Source organism: Platalea leucorodia (assembly GCF_965183815.1).
Source record: "Platalea leucorodia genome assembly, chromosome: 22".
Lineage (NCBI taxonomy): Eukaryota > Metazoa > Chordata > Aves > Pelecaniformes > Threskiornithidae > Platalea > Platalea leucorodia.
The window spans coordinates 6,785,332-6,805,288 of record NC_138844.1 but is presented as its reverse complement, the minus strand read 5'-3'; the positions used below and the strand labels follow the sequence as shown (position 1 = coordinate 6,805,288).

Sequence of the window (19,957 nt, the reverse complement as noted above, 5' to 3'; positions counted from 1 at the left end):
TATGTTCCTTTTAAGAGGCCCAGCTTCGGCTTCCCGCTTCTGCAAGCACTGGCCCCGCAGCTGCCCTGCTCCCCGCCGAGGGGCTGCTCGGGGCGGGGGCCGGGCGTCCGGCCTCGGGTTCGCTTTCGCAGTCGTCACTAAGAATGTACGTGTCGCCTTCTTGTTCTGCCCCGTGGCTCCGTTCCCAGGGGTGCGTGGATGCGGCGGACTCTGGCGTGGGGCGGAGGGGGGGTCGGCTGGGGCTCTGCCCTGCGGCGGCGGGGTCCATCGTGGACCCCATCTCCTCCTCTGGCCCCCCAAGGATGCGGGAGCCCCTTCAGCTCCCGGCCTCGGCGTCCCCCTCCGGAGCGGGTGCAGCGCGAGGGAGGCAGGGCGCGAGGGCGGGCGGGCAGCGTGGGCGGTTCGGGGGGAGCGGAGCCCTCTGCCCCCCGGCCTCTCCCCTCACCCTGGCCGAGAAGCTCTGGGGTCCTGGCCATGTTATTTTTCTACCACAGAGTAAATAAAGCACGGAATATTTTTGTAACACAAAAGCTCTGGGTTTCACGTGTGTCTTGGGGAGGCGGCAGGTCTCTGCCCTGGGGGGGGGGGGGAGCCCCTCGGCCCAGGGTGGGGCTGGGGTGGACGCGGGGGGCCCTGTGCTCCCCCATCTCCGGATGATGCACAGCGGGCGCAGGGATGGGGTCCGCGTCCCCGCGTCCCCTCCCCAAGTGCAGGGGGGCGAGCAGGGGCCCGGGGGCGAGCAGGGGCCCGGGGCCTCCGCTGCAGCCCCCGCTCCCGGGGCAGGTCGGGGGGGCGGCCCGGGGGGGCGGCCCGGGGGCCTTTTCCCAGGGGAAGAGCAAAGCAAACCAGACAAATTGCACTGTTGGTTTAAAAAGGAGCCTTCTCTTGCCGGGGCGTGGAGCGCGGGGGTTTAACTGCGATTTAACTCTCCGCTGGGCGGGGGGGGCCGCGGCCGCGCCGGGGTTTTTTTGTATAAAGGCGAAAAAGAAAATAAAAGCAAAGGCGGAGCTGGGGGCGGCGCCGGTCGCGGTCATTGCCCGTCATTTCTGCCGGAGGCGGAACAGCGGGGGGGTCCCGGTGCCCGCGGCCCTGCGCGGGGCAGCCTGTGCCCGGGATGCTGCCCGCTGTGGCGGTGGCCGTGGCGGTGGCGGTGGCCGTGGCGGTGGCCGTGGCCGTGGCGGTGGCCGTGGCCGTGGCCGTGGCCGTGGCGCTGCCCGTCGCCCCCGCGCTGCGGCACGGCCTGGCCCGCTCCGTGCTGCGCCGGGCCGCGGGCCGGTACCGGCGGCGGCTGGAGCTGCGCGGCAGCGAGGTGCGGCTCAGCCAGGAGCGGCGGCTGCGGCGGCTGCTGCCCGCCGGCACGGCCCGCGGTGAGAGCGGGGCGGCGGGGCCGGGGGGCTCGGGGGGGGTCCCGGGGGTCGCGCCCCTCACCCCGCGCCTTTTTCGGCAGGCTCGGAGGCTTTCCGGGAGCGATACCCGCTGGGGCAGAGCTGCGCTGACGGGGCGGCGGGGGAGCGGGTCCCCCCGCTGCGCCCCTGGGCCCTGCTCCGCAGCTGCTGGGGCACCGACCCCCCGCTGCAGGTAGGGGGGCGCGGGGGCAGGGAGGGGGGCGCAGGCACCCCGACGGCGGGGCCCCCCTGCCGCCCCGCCTGACCCCCGCCTCTCCCCACGCAGGGGTCCCTGCTCTACCTGGACGCCCTCCGCGCCGCCTTCCCGCAGGCGCTGGCCCCCCGGGGCACGGCCCTGCTCTCCTGGGCGCCCGGCCACCCCCGTGCGCCCGCGGGCTGGCCCCTGCCCACCCTGTACTGCACCCCGGCCGAGGCGGGCGCCCTGCCCTCGCGGGCCGCCGCTCTGCGGGTGCAGCTGCTCTTCGCCCTGCAGGAGCGCGCCCTGCGCGTGCTGGAGGCCGGGCTGGCCGCCGAGCTGCACGACGCGCTGGCGGCCCTGCGCGCCGGCTGGCCCGAGCTGGCCCAGGACCTGGCGCTGGGCAGGCTGAGCCCCCAGCCCGGGCTGCCCGAGGGCGCGCGGGGCCGGCTGCAGGCACTGCTGGTCCCCAATGCCGCCCGGGCGGCCGAGCTCCGGGCCGAGTGCGCCCACGGCTTCGAGGGCATCGTGCAGCGCCTGTGGCCGCAGCTGGAGGTGGTGGTGGTGGGGACGGCGCACGGCGCGGAGCAGCTCTACTGCGACGCCCTCCGCCAGGCCGACTGCAAGGGGCTGCCGTTCTACTGCCCCTTCTACCGGGCGGCGGGAGGTGAGTGTCCCCCGCGCGGGGCTGTCCCCACGGCCTGCTCTGGGTGCACGGGGGGAGCCGCTGCCATGCGGCAGCACGAACCCCCCTGCCCCTGCAGATGTGGGTGCATCTCTCTGCCACGTCCCTCCCTGGAGAGACCTGCCTGCTCTCCCGAAACAGCTCTGTCTTGGCACCGGCCGAGAAGTTCCCCCTTGGAGGGGGTGAGGCTGCGTGGGCAGGGACGGGGGGGTCCGGAGGGCTCACGCTGACGCGCGCTGCCCTCTGCCCAGCCCTGCTCGGTGTGAACCTGTGGCCAGAGGAGCCAGCACCTCGATTCCTGCTGTGCCCTGACTGGGCTTTCTGCGAGTTCCTGCCCTGCCCGGCCGAGGAGGAGCCGCGGACGGTGCTGTTGGGCGAGCTCTGGGAGGGACGCGAGTATGGGCTGGTTCTGACGGCCCGGCCGGGAGAGTACAGGTGCCTCCTCGCTGCTGTGGTGGCCCGGGGGGGCCGCCCGCCCCAGCCCCATGCACCCAGCACCGGCCCCCCTCACGCTCCCTCTGCCCACGCAGGTGCCGTGCCGGGGAGGTGCTGAGGGTGGCCGGCTTCCACAAGCAGTGTCCGGTGGTGGAGCCCGTGCGCAGGTGAGGACGCCCCAGTCCCCACCCTTCACCTCGAGGGGCTGCGTGGGGGGCCCTGTGCCGCGCAGGATCCTGATGGGACGGTGCCGGCGGCACCCCTGGCACGGGGCACCCACCCCGGTCCCCCGCACTGCAGGGAGAGCCAGGCGCTGAGCGTGCGGGGCGAGAGCATCCCTGAGGAGCGGTTCTGCCGGAGCCTGTGCCGAGCCGTGGGCATGTGGCCGGGTGCTCGCCTCGTCGACTACATCTGTGTGGAGAGTGCCCTGCTGGGTGAGTGCCCCCCGAGCTGCCCGAGTCCCCCCGAAAGTGTGGCCAGTGCTACCCGGGGCTCTGCTGGCCCTCCTGCGCCCTGCTCGGCCCCAGGGTGCTTGCACCCGGTGGGGCTGGGGCCTGCGGGCGGCTTTAATGTGCTCACGGTGCTGCTGCAGGTGCCTCTTCGGGGGCCTGCGCCCCCCACTACGAGGTGTTCGTGGAGCTGCGGGGCCTGCGGGACCTGTCGGAGGGGCAGCGCTACAAGGTGAGGGGGGACGCGGGCTCCGCTCCAGGGCAGGTTCCCGCAGACAGGCAGGCAGGCCTCCCTGCCTGCACCCTGCCTGCACCCTGCCTGCACCCTGCCTGCACCCTGCCAGCCGGGCGGCTGCAGCCACGCGGTGGCGGTGCTGGCCTGGCAGCCTCCGCGGCCCCGGGAGGCCTCGCTGCGGGGCTGGCTGGGGGGCACGGGCGCAGGGCCCTGCCCGGGGGCTGCAGCCGCCGGCGGGGCCCCGGGCGCTGCGGGGGGAGACGGCTGCTGCGCTGGGAACGGCGGTGTCCAAGCAGCGCGGGCAGCCTGCCCTCTCTCTGCAGCTGGACCAGTGTCTCCAGGAGGATTTCCCCATCTATAAGTCCTTCCGCTTCAAGGGCAGCATCGGGCCCCTGCGCCTGCACCTGGTGGGGGCCGGGGCCTTCGCCCGGCTGCGGGAGGCGCTGGGCTCCCCCCTGCCCATGCCCAGGGTCCTGCGGGAGGAGCGGCTGCTGCGGCTCATCCAGAGCACCGTCATCTCCTAGGGCAGCCCGGGGGTCCCGCAGCCCTCCCGCCCCGGCGTTCGCTTGGCATGCGCCCTCCGGGGAGGGAGCGGGGCCGAGTCCTGGTGGGGGCACAGGGACGAGGGTGCCCAGCCCAGGAGGGTTTGGCTGAGCGAAGTGGATGGAGCCGGCAAGCTCGACCGTGCCCCTGCTGCGTGGTGGCGGCAGGCGCCAGGCGCTGGTGGGCACCCCGCTCGGTGCTGCCCGCGGGGATGGAGCAGGACCTGCAGCACACCCCGGCCCTGGGCCGGCCCCTGGCAGTCGCCAGCAGACCTGGCCCTTCGCGGGGCTGTTCTGGGCGCAGGGTGGGACCGTGGGCGCTTGTGAGCGTCACGGGGCAGCCGGGTCCTGCCGCCAGCAGCCGTGGCTCGCCCCGCTCTGCTCAGTGCCTTACCAGTGCCCGCAGGCAGCCGCAGCGGCACGGGTGCCCATGCCTTTCCCAAGGGACGCCTCAGCCGTCACAGCCCACGGCCGGTGCAGGGGGGACAGCGGAAGCCTCCCCAGGAGTCAGGAGGAGCAGTGGAGCCTTGGGCCCGCGTAGGAGCTCAGCTCATCCCTGCGCTGAGCTCCGGGGCCCTGTGGCATTTTGTCCCCTGGCAGGGCCGCCGTGGGCAGGGCGCGGGGTGGCCGGTGGCGACAGGAGCCCGCTGCCGCGGAGCAGCCCCTCCCCAGCGCATCTGCTGGTTTAGGAAGCAATAAGCTCCACCAAGGGCTGCTTTTAATGTTTAAAAAAGCAGAAGCAAAATAAAGCAGGATTATCTCTCAAAAATAAATAAAGGGCAGCGCTCTGGGATTGATTTTTTTATACTATTATTTTTAATCCTCATTAAAGAGATTTCTCGATGACAGCCCTGACTCTGCTCTGGTGGCTGAGAAGTTGCCGCTGTCGTTTCCTTGGGGGTCCTGGGGAAGGGGCAGCCATGAATATTTAACCAGTTCAGCGTCTGGCTGGGGCTCTGGCAGCATGGGGCTGTTTGTGCCTTTGAGGCACAAATGTACCGGGCGGGAGGGACTGGTGCCTTCCCCTCCTGCTTGTTAAGGTTTATTTTAAGGGCTGGGGAGCGCGGGGGAGCCTGCTGTGCAGGCAGCTGCTGCCAGGGTGGGGGCAAGCCAGGCCGCTGGCAGAGGACAATGTCTTGAATAAGGACCGCACAAAGCATCCCCCTCTCCCGACGCAGCCAAAACCTCCGTCAGGGATGGAGGCTGGGCTGAGGCCCCTTCCTGCCATCCCTGCCGGAAAAAAAAGCCTGGGGCAAAATTCCTGGTGCACATAGGGAAGAAGTGGTGCCTGCGGCTGCGGGGAGGATGCCTGGGGGGCCGTGAGCCTGGATTGCTGCTGGCGTGGTGGGGACACGGGTGCTGGCCCAGCTGGCATCAGGTGTGCCTGGCACTGGCAGGGTACGGGCTGGGGTGTAGTGGGGAGCGGGGTGGCTGGATAAAGGCCGGGGTGGTGAAGCCGGGCTCCAGGGGGTACGTGGGGGGCTCCCCGGCAGCCCTGCGCGGGCAGAGACCTGCGCAACTGGATCCAGTGCAGAGACCGCAGTGGGGCTGCTGGTCCCGCTGCCTGTGCCATGCATGCCCCCCGCGCAGGCGCCCGTGCCCAGGGCAAGCGCAGCCCTCCCCGGAGGCCCCACAGCGACCTGCCTCCCCAGCAAGAGCCAAGCCCCCTGCCTGGGAGAGCTGTGCTGGCCCAGGGCTTCACCCGGCGGCTCCGGCTCAGCTCAGCGCGGCAGCGCCGGCCCTGTTTGCCCCCTGCCCCTGCCTGGGCGCTGACCCCGCTGGAGGCTGCAGCCTTGGCGGGGGGCCCTGCTGGGCAGGGCCAGGCTGCGGGGTGCGGGCTCCGTTTGGGTACGAGGCTGCAGGGCACAAGGTCGATTTGGGTGCCAGGCTGCAGGGTGCCAGGCTGCAGGGCGCAGGCTGGGTTTGGGTGCCAGGCTGCAGGGTGTAGGGGCCAGGCTGCAGGGTGCAAGGTCGATTTGGGTGCCAGGCTGCAGGGTGCAGGCTTGTTTTGGGTGGCAGGCTGCAGGGCGTGGGCTGGGTTTGGGTGCCAGGCTGCAGGGTGCCAGGCTGCAAGGCATGGGCTGGGTTTGGGTGCCAGGCTGCAGGGTGCCAGGCTGCAAGGCATGGGCTGGGTTTGGGTGCCAGGCTGCAGGGCGCAGGCTCGTTTCAGGCACAAGGCTGCAGGGTGCAGGCTCGTTTCGGGTACCAGCTGCAGGGCGTGGGCCGGGGGGGGCCGGCTGCAGGGTGCAGGCTTGGCCGGGGTCCCACCGCGATGGGGCGGCCGCCGGGCGCAGGCTTGGCCGGGGTCCCACCGCGATGGGGCGGCCGCCGGGCCCGGGCGCTGCGGCGCTGGGCGGAGGCCGGGGGGGGCCCCGGCGGCGGGAGGTGCCGGTGCCCGGTGCCCGTCCCCGCCGCTGCAGCCCGGGGCGGGGGGGGGCCGCGCCGTCCCCGTCCCCGCCCCCGGCCCGGCCCGTCCCCTCCTCCCGGCCGCGCCGCCTCCCGCCCGCTCCGCCACTGAGCCCGCAGCGGCGGCGGCGGCGGGCGCAGGCTCCGGGGGCGCCCGGGGCCCCGCGGCGGCCGCTGCCCTGAGGCCGCGGGGGATGGCGGAGGGGCCCCGGGGCGCCCCGCCGCCGGGCTCGCCCCGCCCCGCCGCCCCGCTGCCCAACGGGCCCCGCACCGGCGGCGGCGGCGGCGGCAGCCCCGGCTCGGGCTCGGGCAGCAGCAGCCGGGAGGACTCGGCGGAGCGGAGCCCCGCGCCCGCCGCGCCCCGGGCCAGCATCATGAAGGTGAGAGCCCCGCACCGGCCCCGGCCCCGGCCCCGGCCCCTCCCGCCCGCCCCTCCCCGCCCCGGAGCGGGCTCCGGCGCCCCCCGGGACCTGCGCAGGGCTCGGGGGGCCGAGCCGTGCCCGCCGCGGGGGCTGCGCCTCGCCCGGCCCCGGAGCCAGCGGGCACCGGCCCTGCCCGCCCGCCGCGCCCGCCGCCCCCCCGGGCGCTGGGTTGCGGAGCCGCGGGGCAGCTGCAGCCCCGCACCGGTGCCCGGGGTCCTCGCCCGCCTGGGCGCGGGGCTTTGCCCCCTGCCCGCAGCACCGGGCTCGCCGGGGCGGCTCTTGCCAGGCCCTGCCCGGCGTCCCCTCGCCCTGCCCGGCACCGCGGGTCCCCAAGGGCAAAGCCTGGCTCGGGCTTCGTGCGCTGCCGGGCCAGGCCTGTCCTCTTTGCGTGGCCGTGGATTGCCCCGTCCAGCCGCCGCCGTTCCCGTGGGTCCCCTGCACGGCCACACTGCTCCTGCCATGGGAACCACACCGCGGCATCACCCTGTCCTGCTCAGGGCACCCATGGGTGCTAGTGAGGAGATGCCTGCCCCTGGCTCCCGAGCACCTTCTGCTTTCCCATGCTCCCTCCTGCGAAGGCGCTGAGCCTTGGGCCCAGCCTGGCCAGCTCCTGACCTGCTCCCGACACCTCCCCGGAGCCGTGCCGTGGCAGGGTGGGGGCACCCGCGGGGCCGTGGGCCAGGGAGGGTCCCTGGGGGTCTCCCACATGGGTGGGCAGTGGGTCACATGCGTGCTTTCCTAAATGAGCCCCCCCTAATTGCGCTTATGCCGGCGATGCTTGCTGACACAATAGGTCGCGTCCGCCCGGGACCCGCCTCCCCACTCCTGGCAGCCTATTTTAAGCCAGGATTGCTCCGGTGCTATTAATACCCGTGTGGGGGATGTTCCCGTGGTGCCGGCCCAGCTCCGGTCTTCTGCCCCCGGGGACCCGCTTCCCTGGGCAGAGGCCTCGGCCCCTCCCCAGGGCAGCCAGAGGGACCCTGCACCCTTGCCCACGCCTGCCCGGGGTTCCCGCTGCAAACTGTTGTGAGCGTGGCCAGGATGTGCCCCGCATGGCGACGGCAAGGAGACCTCCCAGTGCTTCCGTGCAGCCAGAGGCCAGTGCCGGTGTGCCGTCTGTGCCTGGTTTCCTTGGGGACCTCGCTGGGGTCTCCTGCTCCCCCCGCCTCCCAGCACGCCTCCCTGCTGCTCCCTGCCAGGAACCAGCCACGGCCACCGAGGGCTGGAGGTGAGCCCCTCGCTTGCCCTCAGGCTGGGCACATCCCCTGTCACCACTGTGCGTCACCGCGGGATTTGGCCTCATGTGAAGGTCGGGTGGCCCAGGGGCCCAGGGCCAGCACTGGTGGGGGAGGGTGATGGCACTGGAGCAGGTCAGACCTGGCTGGCATCCCCAGCCTGTGCTAGTCCATCACGCATCTCCCAGTCCAGCCGGGGCCTCATCCTGCCCTGGTGCTGGAGGGCTGCAGGTCCCAAGTCCCACAGCCGTGAGTTCCCCAGGCTGAGCCTGTCTGTGCCCCAGGACCCCGACCGTGCTGACCCCTCCTTGGGCTGACGCCGGTGGGCAGGGGACGGTGGGCAGATGCTGCCTGTGGGACCGCGGCCGCCCATGCCGTGCTCCTCCTGCCCTCACCCGTTCGGAGGCAGCGGTCCTGCTGCTTCCCCAGCGCAGCTCTCCTGTCCCTGAGCAGGGACGGGGGACAGAGCGTGTCCTCCTCCAGCCCCTCTGCTGCCACTGGCTGAGACCCCTCTGTGCCGGGGCTCTGCCCGGCTGGGGGGCGGCTTGGAGCGGCTCTGCACAGCAGCTGGGGAGCGGGGGGTGGCGGGAAGGGTCCGTGGGGACCTCCAGCAGGTTGGGTCTGCAACCACCCCCAGCAGGACCTGGGGAGCAGCTGCCCAACCCCAAATCCCTGGGGGTCGCCAAGGCCATTCCCATGCTGCGGGGTCTGCGGCAGCTTTGCCGCTCCCCTGCGCGGTGGTGGGTGGGGGTCAGCGCCCGCAGCTCGGCCACGGTGGCAATGCGGGGGCTGCAGGGTGGGGAGGGGGCCCGGTGCGGAGGGGGCCTGGTGCCACGAGCCCCGCTACGGCTTGGAGTGAGGGCACAAACGAGCTGAGGGCAGCGGGCAGGGGCTGGCTGCTGACGAAGTGGAGGCACATGTGGGAAGAGCTGCTGGCTCTGTTATTTTTTGGGATTTCCAGAAAAGGCTGGAGGAGTGAATCTGAAAGTGAGAATCGGCGGCTGTGCTGGGGCAGGGGGAGCCCGGGGCTGGCCGTGCCAGGCGGCAGCAGAGCTGGTTCCGTGCAGCGATGGGGAGGGTGGCATCCCCGTGCCCTGGCTAGCGGACCTGCTCCCTGCTTTCTTCTCAGGCTGGAAGCGGAGGGGGCTGGAGGTCCGGTGGGCTGGGAGGATGCTGGAAAGGGACTGGCGGGGTACTGGATCCATTCCTCCCTGCTGCAGGAGGTGACCCTTCCCCAGCACCCCGCTGTCCCCGTCCCGCGCCAGCCCCAGGAGCTGTGCGGTGCCTCTGTGCGGGGCTCCGGCTCCGCGGCCCCTCGCTGGGTAGCGGCAGCTGGTGCCGCGGGGAGTGGATGTGTCACTCGCTCTCTTCTTGGCAGGGAACAAACGACAGTAGAAAAGCCCTGGCTGTGCCTGGCCTCCCACTGCCTCCGCTCTGGTGCTGCCGGCTGCTGCCTGCTGCCCGCATCCCTGCTCGCGCTGCCCAGCCCGGGATGGGGGCAGTGGGACAAACTGGGACCTGGGGAAACTGGCTGTGGATGAGTCACGTCAGCCAGACTGGGGAACCGCCCTGTCCCCCGGGCAAAACATGGCCCCACCGTGCACCCCAGGGCCAGGAGAGGAGTCCTGCTGCCAGGGCTGGGCAGCAGAGCTGTGGTTGGGCCGAGCCGCCTCAGCCCCAGAGGCTTTCGGTTCCTCTGTCTCCTGCCGTCACGAGCTGCTGCGCGGCGGGGACCCCCCCCGGCCGGGCCTCGGGGGATAACGGGAAGGGAGGGGCGGCCGATGGGCCCTTCCCCATCCCCGCGCTGGGAGCAGGTTGCTTGGCCGTGTAACGATGGCGGTCACGTGGCGGCTGAGATTAGGGCTACCGCGCTTGCCAGGGCACTAATCACGGGCGGTAATTGGCTGAAGAGGTGCTTAGCACTCGCTGCAGAGCCGGGCAGGGCGCGGGCAGCTGGGTTCGGACGTGCCCTCCGTGCCCAGCTGGATGCCCGCGCTCGCCGTTGACATCATGGTCGGCACCGGCATCACAGTCGGTGCGTCTTCCCGCTGCAGAGCCAGGCTATGTGGGTGCAATGCGAGTGGCAGCGCTGGCAGGAGCCCTGCCTGCTTGCTGCCAGCTTGGCGGCACGGTGTGCGGGATGCCCTACTCCTGCCGGAGCCCTGTGGCTGGGGATGCTCCGTGCTTCTGTGGCCGTGGGTGCCACGTCCTCCTGCCTCCGTGGCTGACCTATTTATCACCTGATGGAGCTCTGTGGCCCTGGCTGCCCGCACCACTCCTGCCCGCACTGCTCCTGCCTGCACCTCGCGGAGCGCTTAGCGGGGCGTCCCCAGGGTGGAAGCCCACCTGGAAAGCACCTGTGCAATGGGCTGCTGGGGAGCAGCGGTTTCTCCCCACCGGTGCCCGGGCCGGGGTGTGACGCCGGTGGGTGGCTGCGGGCAGGAGGCCTCACACGGGTGCTGCCACTGGCTCGCTGGGTGCAAACACTGGGAGCTCCCGGAGCGGGGTGGCAGCGGCGCCCACCGAGGTTCGCCTGGGCGGACGGTGAGAGCAGAGCCCGTCTGCCGCGAGGCACGCTCGGGTCTGCGCCGCGCATCTGCACCCCAAAGCGCTGCAGCGGGCACCCCCTCCCCTTGCCCAAGCCCCGGGGGATGGGGGGCTGCAGGGAGGGCGTTCGGGTTCTCGCCCGGAGCCGGGGTGGCCCGGGCCCTGGCGGGGCTGGTGCCGGAGGGGTGGGTCTGGCTGCCTGCGGTGGGCGCAGCTGGAGGCAGGTCCCCGGGCGCTGGGTGCACGCAGGCCCCCCGCCCGTGTTTCCTTTCCGGATGGATTTCCTGTTTTCGGCTGTGGGGCCCGTGCGGAGCCGCCCGGGGTGGGGTGCGCCGGGGCGGGGAGCGGGTCCGCAGAGGTGCAGGGGTCCTGCCCGGGGCAGGAGGGGGCCGCTCGCCGGTGCCAGCCGTCACCCCGCGGGGCTGAGGGCCAGGGCTGCCCGTCAGCGGGGCGCACAGATTGCTGCTCGCAGGAAGCGTCCCGGCGGCGAGTCCTTCCCTGCGGGGCTGGCTGATGGCGTGACCTGCTGCTGAGCTCCCCGCTGGCCAGGGCTGGCCGGGGTCCCGCACCCTGGCACGGTGGCCCCTGGCAGCTGGCTCCCTGGCTCAGCCCTGGGGGCGATTGTCCCAGGTCGGTGGTGGGGCTCCGGGGGATGCCGTGCATCACCGCCCCGCTGCCCGGGGAGGGGGCAGCTGCTGCCGGCTGGGGGGCCCGGCAGCCGGCGGAGCAGGGGACACCCCCCGGGAGCCGGCTGGCACAGAGGCAGCGTCCTGGCGCTCGGCCGGCTCCCCGGAGCAACCTGGCAGCGAGAGGATGCAAACAGCTCCTGCATCCGAGCTGGGGGAAATAGCCCCCGCGCGAGGCTGAGCGGGGTCGGCCTTCGCCAGCGGGCAGCGAGGCTGCAGAGGAAGGGTGCTGCTGCCCGCCGCTGCCCCTTGCCCGGGAAGGGGTCTTCCTCCGGGCCAGCAGGATTCAGCCGCTTCTAGCGTGGGGCTGGTTCCCCCTTCCCCAGGGCGTTGTGTCCCGGGCCCCCCCGGGGCAGCTGGCCGCCGCCTGCGTGACCCATCCCGATTGCCCTGGCCCGGGGCTGCCTGGCCCCACGGGGGCAGAGCCAGACCCTTTGGGGTCAGGCACGGGGACGTGCTCGCCCAGGCTGCCGGCCCGCTCCGCGGCAGGGGGTGTGGGAGCTCTCGGGGTGCTGGAGGGGGACACCCGCTCACCCCCAGCCCGGGCAGCTGGGCAGGACCTGCCTCTGCCGGAGACACCACCAGATTAGAGGTGACTCACCATAATCTTGAAGAAGTGGATTAAATCTCCTGCTGTACTACTTAATGAAATCCATCCCATAATATGCTCCCAGCCCTGCTGTTCCCCCTCATCCCCTGCCCCCTCCAGCCCCTTGGCAGCAGGGTCCCCCTTCCCCACCGAGGGGCAGGGCTGGCGCAGGGGCATGGGCAGAGTGCAGGCAGCAGGCAGCCCGTCCCCCCGTAACCCTGTACAGGCAGCAGCAGCCGTGGGCTCTGCAGGGTGGGGCCGCGGGCCGCGCTCGTCCCCAGCGTGTGGCACTTGCAGGTGGCTGTCCTGCACTGCTCCCCAGCAGATGGAGGGGGGGGTCTGCCTGGGGCTCCCCGGGAGCAGCTCTGCCCGTGCGTTGCCTCGGGGCACCCGTGGCATCCTCGCACCCCGCTGCCGTGGTGCCCGGGGTCGGTGCCCAGGGTGCAGGGGAAGGCATGAGGGGCCGTGGCGTGTGCCCCTCTGCAGGGACGGGGCTGCTGTGGGCACAGGCCGGTCCTGCCGGGCACCTGTTTTCCTCCGATGTCCCCAGGCCGGGGAGATGGGGACTGTGCCGGGCTGCCTGTGCATGGCCATGCCTCCGAGGGTGAGCGAGCAGTGGGGAAGGATCCAGCTCAGGGCCGGGAGCAGGAAGGAAGGAAGGAAAGCGGAGTTAAAATAAGCCAGGCAGCGAGCTGTGGGGGAGGCCAGGGCTGGAGCCAGCTCCCATCCTCCAGGGAGAGGGTTGGACTGGGGCAGACTGGGCTTCACGTGGCGCTGGGGCACCCTGGGGTGCTGTGCTGTGCGCTGGGGCGGGGAGACCATGCGGCAGGAGGGTGCTGGGAGCTGGCGGGGCGCGTGCTGCCTGCCCCGTCCCTGACAGCTCTGCCCCCTTCTCCTACCCTGGCAGGATGGCTCCCGGCAGCGGCCACCGCAGAAGAAGAAGACGGTGTCCTTCAGCACCATGCCCAACGACCGCAAGATCAACAGCACGGCCGCCTGCATCTCCTTCATGCTGGAGGGCTGTGAGCTGAAGAAAGTGCGCTCCAACTCCCGCATGTACAGCCGCTTCTTCATGCTGGACGCCGACATGCGCTCCGTGCGCTGGGAGCCCTCCAAGAAGGACTCGGAGAAGGCCAAGATTGAGATCAAGTCGGTCAAAGAGGTGCGCGTGGGCAAGAAGACGCCTGTCCTGCGCAGCAATGGCCTCTCCGACCAGTTCCCGGACGAGTGCGCCTTCTCCATCATCTACGGAGACAACTACGAGTCCCTGGACCTGGTGGCCAGCTCGGCCGATGTGGTGAGTGCCTGGGTGATGGGGCTCCGGTACCTGGTGTCCTACGGGAAGCACACCCCCGAGGCGCCTGGGACTGGCCACCCCAGCCTCCGGACCTCCTGGATCTCCTCCGTCTTCGACCTCGCCGACCTGGAGAAGTCTGGCCGCATCCCCGTGTCCCGGGCCGTGCAGCTGATAAAAGCGCTCAACCCAGGCATGAAGACCTCCACCATCGAGCTGAAGTTCAAGGAGCTGCAGAAGGCCAGCGAGCGTCCTGGCACGGAGGTGGCCTGCGATCTCTTCGTGGAGGCGTACTGCGAGCTCTGCACCCGCCCTGAGATCTTCTTCCTGCTGGTGCAGTTCTCCAGCAACAAGGAGTACCTGGGTCTGAAGGACCTGCTGATGTTCCTGGAGGTGGAGCAGGGCATGGAGGGGGTGACGGAGGAGAAGTGCTTGGAGATCGTCGGCAAGTACGAGCCCTCCAAGGAGGGCCGGGAGAAGGGCTACCTGGCCATTGATGGTTTCACGCGCTACCTGCTCTCCGCCGACTGCTCCATCTTCGACCCGCAGCACCGCAAGGTGTGCCAGGACATGGCGCAGCCCCTCTCCCACTACTACATCAGCTCTGCCCACAGCGCCTGCCTGCTGGAGGACAACTTCTGGGGCCGCTCGGACATCAGCGGCTACATCAGCGCCCTGGGCCTGGGCTGCCGCAGCATCGAGCTGGTGCTGTGGGACGGCCCCGAGGGCGAGCCTGTGGTCTACACCAGCCTCTCGGCCGCCTCCTGCGTGCCCTTCCGCGCCGTGGTGGGGCTGATCGACCAGCACGCCTTCACCGCCTCCGCCTACCCCCTCATCCTCTGCCTGGTGGTGCGCTGCTCGGCCGCCCAGCAGCGTCTCGCCGCCCAGTGCCTGCGCAAGACGCTGGGGGAGAAGCTGTACCTGGAGCCCCCCAACCCTGCCGCCTCCTACCTGCCCTCTCCGGAGCAGCTCAAGGGCCGCATCCTCATCAAGGGCAAGAAGCTGCCGCCCGGCTGCGAGGACAGCGAGGGGGAGGTGTCGGACGAGGAGGAAGGCTGGGAGCTGGCGCGGCGGCTGGGCCAGGAGGACCAGGAGGCGCCGGAGGGAGGAGGCCCGCGGCGGGTGCGCCTCAGCCGGGAGCTCTCGGAGCTGGTGAGCCTCTGCCAGGCTGTCCCCTTCCAGGACTTCGAGAGCTCGCGGCGTGGGCAGCGCTACTGGGAGATGTGCTCCTTCAGCGAGGTGGAGGCGGGACGCTTCGCCAACGAGTGCCCGGCCGAGCTGGTGAGCTACAACAAGCGGTTCCTCTCCCGCGTCTACCCCAGCCCCATGCGCATCGACGCCAGCAATATGAACCCCCAGGACTTCTGGAAGTGCGGCTGCCAGATGGTGGCCATGAACTACCAGACGCCGGGGCTCATGATGGACCTGAACGCGGGCTGGTTCCGGCAGAACGGGGCCTGCGGCTACGTCCTCCGCCCCGCCATCATGCGGGAGGAGGTCTCCTACTTCAGTGCCAACGCCAAGGACTCCTTGCCTGGGGTGCCCGCCCAGCTCCTGCACCTCAAGGTCATCAGTGGGCAGAACCTGCCCAAGCCCAAGGGCTCAGGGGCCAAGGGGGAGGTGGTAGAGCCCTACGTCTGCGCCGAGATCCACGGCATCCCGGCTGACTGCGCCGAGCACCGCACCAAGACAGCCCTGCAGAGCGGGGACAACCCCATCTTCGACGAGAGCCTGGAGTTCCAGATCAACCTGCCGGAGCTGGCCGTCCTGCGCTTTGTCGTGCTGGACGACGACTACATTGGGGACGAGTTCATTGCCCAGTACACCATCCCCTTCGAGTGCCTGCAGCCTGGCTACCGCCATGTCCCCCTCCAGTCCCTGGCTGGGGAGCCCCTGCCCCACGCCACCCTCTTCGTGCACGTGGCCATCACCGACCGCCGTGGTGGGGGCAAGGGGCACCGCCGGGGGCTGGCGGGGCGCCGGGGCCGCCGGGTGCGGGAGTACACCTCCACCAAGGCCACTGGCATCAAGGCCATTGACGAGGTCTTCCGGACGGCCACCCAGCCGCTGCGGGAGGCCACCGACCTGCGGGAGAACGTGCAGGTATGGACCCTGCGGAGGCACCGGGGGACCTGGTTTCTGTGGGGAAGGACGGGGCCAGACCGTGAGCGGCGGGGAGCCCAGGCAGCCCCCTTCTTCCTGGGGGATGTGGCCGAGGAGCCTCGTCTGGAGCAGAGAGCTGGGGGAAACGGGGACGTTCCCGGCGGGGGGGCTCTTGGGGGCCCTCCCGGGCTGAGCCCCTGATGCTGGTCTCTGCCCGCAGAACGCGCTGGTCTCCTTCAAGGAGCTGTGCGGGCTGACGCCCGCCGCCAACATGAAGCAGTGCATCCTGACGGTGGCTGCGTGGCTGCTGCACAGTGACAGCGCGCCCAGCGTCACCCTCAACCTGGCAGAGCAGTACCCCCCCATGGAGGCCCAGGGCCCCATCCCGGACCTGCTGCGCAAGGTCCTCACCGCCTATGAGACGGTAAGCGCTGTCCCGCCGGGGCTCGGCTCGGCTCCTCGCAGCGATGCTCTACGGGGCTGGCGGCACCGGGACCACCGCCCTGCCCAGGATGGGGGACCCCGAACTTGCTGCACCCATCCCGGTGCAGGGGGAGGCTGGCGGGGGGCTGCGTGCGGGGCTGCCCAGGGAGGAATCTCATCAAGGTGCAGGCTCGCCCAGCTCAGTACGAGCCCTGGGACCCCGCAGCCCCTCTTCCCCTGCCCACGCTGCCTGCGCCCTGTGCCAAGGCCGGCTGGCGGGGCGTCCTGCGGTCCCGCCTAGCGGGAGAAATCCCATTAATAGCTGCAGCCGGAGCCGCTTCCTTCCTTTGTGTTGGAGGGGGACCTGGCTGCCGGCCAGGCGCTGGTCACACCGCACCTGGCTGCACGCAGCCGGGCGAGGAGGGCCAGACCCCGGCCACTGCGCTGGGGCGAGGGGCAGCCCCTGCCTGAGCCCCTTCTCCCCATCCGCTCTGCTGGGGGGTGCGTGGGGCCGGGGGCTGCCCAGCTCCTCACACCGCCCCTCTCCCCAGATGATCCAGACCAGCCGGACGCTGATCGAGTCCGCCGACGCGGTGTACGGCAAGCTCATCCAGGCGCAGCAGGCAGGTGGGTCCCGGTTGGGCAGGCCCAGCCCCGGCACTGCCCCGTGCCGCGGACCCGGGCACATCCCTGGGGTGCAGGGGTGCCGTGCCTCTGCGCTGGGCTGGGGCCACGCGTCCCCGCAGGGCTCGGCTCAGGGGCTCTGGTGCAGGCTCCGGACCTGGGCACAGGCACGGCCAAGCACGCTGGCATTTTTGGCCATGCACTTGCATGCCTGCAGTGCGCGGTGGAGGATGAGGGGTGCACGTCTGCACCCCGGGCGGGTGCGTGCCAGGGCCGGAGTTCAGTGGCAGAGCAGCCGGGGCCGGCTGGCCACGGGAGAGTGATTTCCAGCTGGGGTGGCCCCGAGCCCGGCTCTGTGGTTTTCCTATGTCCCAGCAGCACAGAGTGGGCGTGGGAGGGTGCCCGGTGCTGGGTGCTGCTGGGGCGTGGGGCCACCTGCACCAGGGCAGGGTGCTGAGCGGGTGGGCTGCAGGGGCTGTGCGGGAGGGAGGGCAGAGCGGGAGGGGAGCGGAGGAGGCTGACGAGGAAGCGGGGAAGAGTCATTAGCTGCCAAACACCAGAATATAATTAGCACCAGAAATAACAGACTGGGGCTGACGGTAGAAGTGGCAACTGAATGTTACGACTTCCAAGACACATGGCTGAACCCACACAGGCAGGTGCTGCCGGCTGCCTGCCCCGCTCCCCCCGCCGTCCCGCCCCCACCCCGGCGGCTGCCCGGGACCCCCGGCCCCGCTCCCCGCACCGACGGCTGCGCGGCCCCTCTGCGGGCCGGGGCCCCGCAGGGATAGCCCCGGCCACCCCTGGGTGCACGGGGGGCTGCTGGCCCCGGGGCTCCTGTGGGCTTCCCGCGGGGCTGGGCGAGGTGCCAGGAGCTGGAGGGGCCGGGGAGGAAGGAGGGGGCCCCGCTCTGCCACCCCCAGCCGGTACCAGCCTTGCTGCCAGCAGCCCTGTTTGTTCCCTGCCTGCCTGGTAGCCCGGAAATCTCCCCGAGCTCTTGGCTTTCGGCTTCGCCACCATTGCCAGCGCCGGGGGGAGCGGCAGTGGGGGGGAGCATGGGCTGCGGGGCTGGGGTGCGGGGCACGGGTGGGCTCTGTGCCCTCCTGTGCCGCTCTGGCTGCGGGACCCCCGCTGCTGTGCTGGGGCTGGGTTGTGGGGCAGAGGGGCTCTGGGGCGTGCGGCCACCGCTGCCGCCTCTGCCAAGCCCTCGAGGCGGTGGCAGGCAGCGGTTTGGGGGCTGCAACCCCCGCCCCCGTGCCCTGGGTGCTGCCTGTCCCTGCTTTCGCCCCGGCTGTGCTGCGGACAAGCCCCTGCGGTGCCAGCCTGGCCCGTGCCCGGCTGGGGGGTGCTGCGGGGTCCGGGGAGGTGCTGGCTGGGGTGGGGGCGCGGGGCTGGGGGCGTGCTGATTGACAGCGCGTGGGCGAGCAGGCTTGCGTGGGAGCCCTCGTGTGGGCCCGGAGCCGGTGCTGCGTCAGGAGGGGTAAATATAGCACCCGCTCACGAGGACGTCACGCGGTGCACGGTGCGGGGGCCCGCACTCCGGGGGGGGGGGGGGCCGGCGGCCCCGCTCTGAGCCCGCCGGGTGGGCGGCGGTGTGCAAGAGCCGTGCCTCTGCCCGGGGTAGTCGCTGCCCTTCTGGACCCCGGGGCACAAAACCGCCAAGGGCTGGGGCTGAGCGCGGTGCCGGGGTGGCGGGGGCTCTGTCGGCCCGTCGTTCCCGGCACGGAGGGGGCTTGGGGCTGCTGGGGCAGTGGGGAGCCCACCCAGCCTGCACCCCCGTGGTGGGCGAGGGGTGTCCCTCCGGCTCGGTCCCTGTCCGTGGCGGGCGGTGACCGTCCCTGTGCACGCGGCCTCGCGCCCGCTGAGCGACGCTCCCGTCTGCGCAGGCATGGACTTCCACAAGGAGCTGCACCGGATCGAGGCCAAGGAGGGGCTGCGGGGCCGCAAGCTGCAAAAGGCGCTGGAGAGCTTTGCCTGGAACATCACCGTCCTGAAGGTGAGGGGCCAGGGCTGCGCGGCCCCCTCCCCGCCCCGCCGACCCGCACCCGGGCGATGCTCCGTCAGCGCTGGGATGGCGTGGGCCCGTTGGGGTGGTGGCCGGCGGGGCAGCCCGTGCCCGCACGGGGGGTCCGGGCAGCCCGAGTGACGCAGCCCCGGGGCCGGCCCCTGACGCCCTCTCCCCGCGCAGGGCCAGGCAGACCTCCTCAAGCACGCCAAGGCGGAGGCGCTGGACAACCTGTGGCAGATCCACAACGCGGGACAGTCCTGCGGCATTGGCAGGAACGGCTCGGCCTCGCCGGAGCCCTCCCGCCTGCGCGCCCCGCTGGAGCCCATCCCCGAGACGGAAGGAGGCGGCGACACGGCGTCCTGCTGACCCCGGCCTGGGGCTCGGGGGCCCGGACTGAGCACCCCCCCGGCCACAGGGGCCGGGACCAGGGAGCCCCAGCCTGCCCGCGGACGGGCAGCTGCCTGCCCGCAGGCTCAGTGTGCGCGGAGGGACATGTGTGGGGCTGGGTGCCTGCGCTCTGCCGTGCCGAGGGGCTGCGGTGGGGCCCAGCGGAGAGGTTGGGGAGGGGAGTCCCCACTCCTGCTTGCTCCCCCCAAGCTCCCAGGGCCTCAGCCACCCCCCCCACCCGCCTCTGGAGCAAGCGCCCTGCCGCGGGGCCGGCGGGGATGCTGGCACCCCGGTGCCTGTGTGCATGTACCCCGCCTGCTGTGCCAGACTCCTCTTGTAAAAGCGGCCCCAGCTCTGGACGCCTGCCCCTGTCCAGGGCCACGGGTTTTGCCTTCGCCAGCTCGGGGGAAAACCTGCCTGGCGGAAGGGTCCTGGCCAGTCCCCGTCCCCTCTCCGCGGGGCAGCGGGTCCCTTCCCCTCCCTGGCGTCCCTGGGGCCCCCGCTGTGCAGAGGGGTCAGGAGGCTCTGCGGTGCAGCGGGCGGGGGGCCGGGGGCAGCTGCAGACCGGGCTGGGCAGCAGATGTGGCTTCTGGCATCAGGGAGACGTCAGGGCTTGTCCCCAGGGTGAGGGGGTCCCGGCGCAAGCAGTGGGCGAGGGGCGGTCTGGGGTCGGACCGGGGCTGCGGAGCGTTATAAAGAGTGCGAGACCCACCCTGTGCCCTGCTGCTCCCTCCGCGCGCCGGGCGTGGGGCCAAGGTGGGATGGGCTCACCAAAGGGGATGGAGGGCGGCAGTGGGTACGGGGACCCTGGCGGCACCATCCCTCCCCAGCACCAGCCGAGCGCAGGGTGACGGCTCCCCACGTCAAGGAGCCGTGCGGCTGCCCGGCACCCCTTTGTTCGGGGAGGTAATTAGCCTAATGGGGCCTCGAGGAGCGGACCCGCACGCCGCCGCTGTCGGGAGCAGGCCAGCGCCTCGCCAGCGCTGACCTTCAGCCCCTTTGTGCCGGCCCGGCTGCGGGGCCCGCGGGCAATTACGGCCTCATTAGTGCCACGCACCCCGGCCACCGCGCCCGGCCCGCCAGCACCCACACAATGAGGAGCTGCAAATGAGGAGAAAGGCCTGGCCGGTCTCCGAACTACCGGCCACAGCACGCCCGCGTCTCCCAGAGACCGGCCGCTCCCGCCTGGCCCCAACGGTATTTTTGGCAGCGCTATTGTGCCGGGCCCTATAAAGCGGCGGCTGCGGCGGGCGGCGCAGGGCGCTGTGCTCTCGGCTGCCTGGCGGGACATGCCCCAGCGCCGCTC

The 19,957-nt window shown here is 71.8% G+C and overlaps 2 protein-coding genes across 3 annotated transcripts; both read left to right on the top strand.

Moving 5' to 3' along the window:
• Positions 1 to 302: 302 nt before the first annotated feature.
• Positions 303 to 4,672, top strand: GHDC (GH3 domain containing; the record flags this gene model as incomplete). Its single annotated transcript, XM_082332207.1, has 8 exons — positions 303 to 351; positions 1,448 to 1,578; positions 1,672 to 2,248; positions 2,518 to 2,701; positions 2,797 to 2,868; positions 3,002 to 3,135; positions 3,294 to 3,382; positions 3,709 to 4,672. 8 exons carry the CDS (start codon positions 303 to 305, stop codon positions 3,907 to 3,909), a joined length of 1,437 nt encoding a protein of 478 aa, XP_082188333.1. The 3' UTR covers positions 3,910 to 4,672.
• A 1,855-nt stretch (positions 4,673 to 6,527) lies between these two features.
• LOC309600050 (inactive phospholipase C-like protein 2) lies at positions 6,528 to 19,351 on the top strand (the record flags this gene model as incomplete). Of its 2 annotated transcripts, none has more annotated exons than XM_082332088.1 (6): positions 6,528 to 6,713; positions 12,720 to 15,209; positions 15,430 to 15,633; positions 16,184 to 16,259; positions 18,143 to 18,252; positions 18,445 to 19,351. In XM_082332088.1, the coding sequence occupies 6 exons, from the start codon at positions 6,528 to 6,530 to the stop codon at positions 18,628 to 18,630; spliced, it is 3,252 nt and encodes a 1,083-aa protein (XP_082188214.1). In that variant the 3' UTR covers positions 18,631 to 19,351. The 2 variants fall into 2 exon arrangements, with proteins under 2 accessions (XP_082188214.1, XP_082188215.1); XM_082332089.1 differs by lacking the exon at positions 6,528 to 6,713 and adding an exon at positions 10,835 to 10,864.
• Between the last annotated feature and the right edge of the window lie 606 nt (positions 19,352 to 19,957).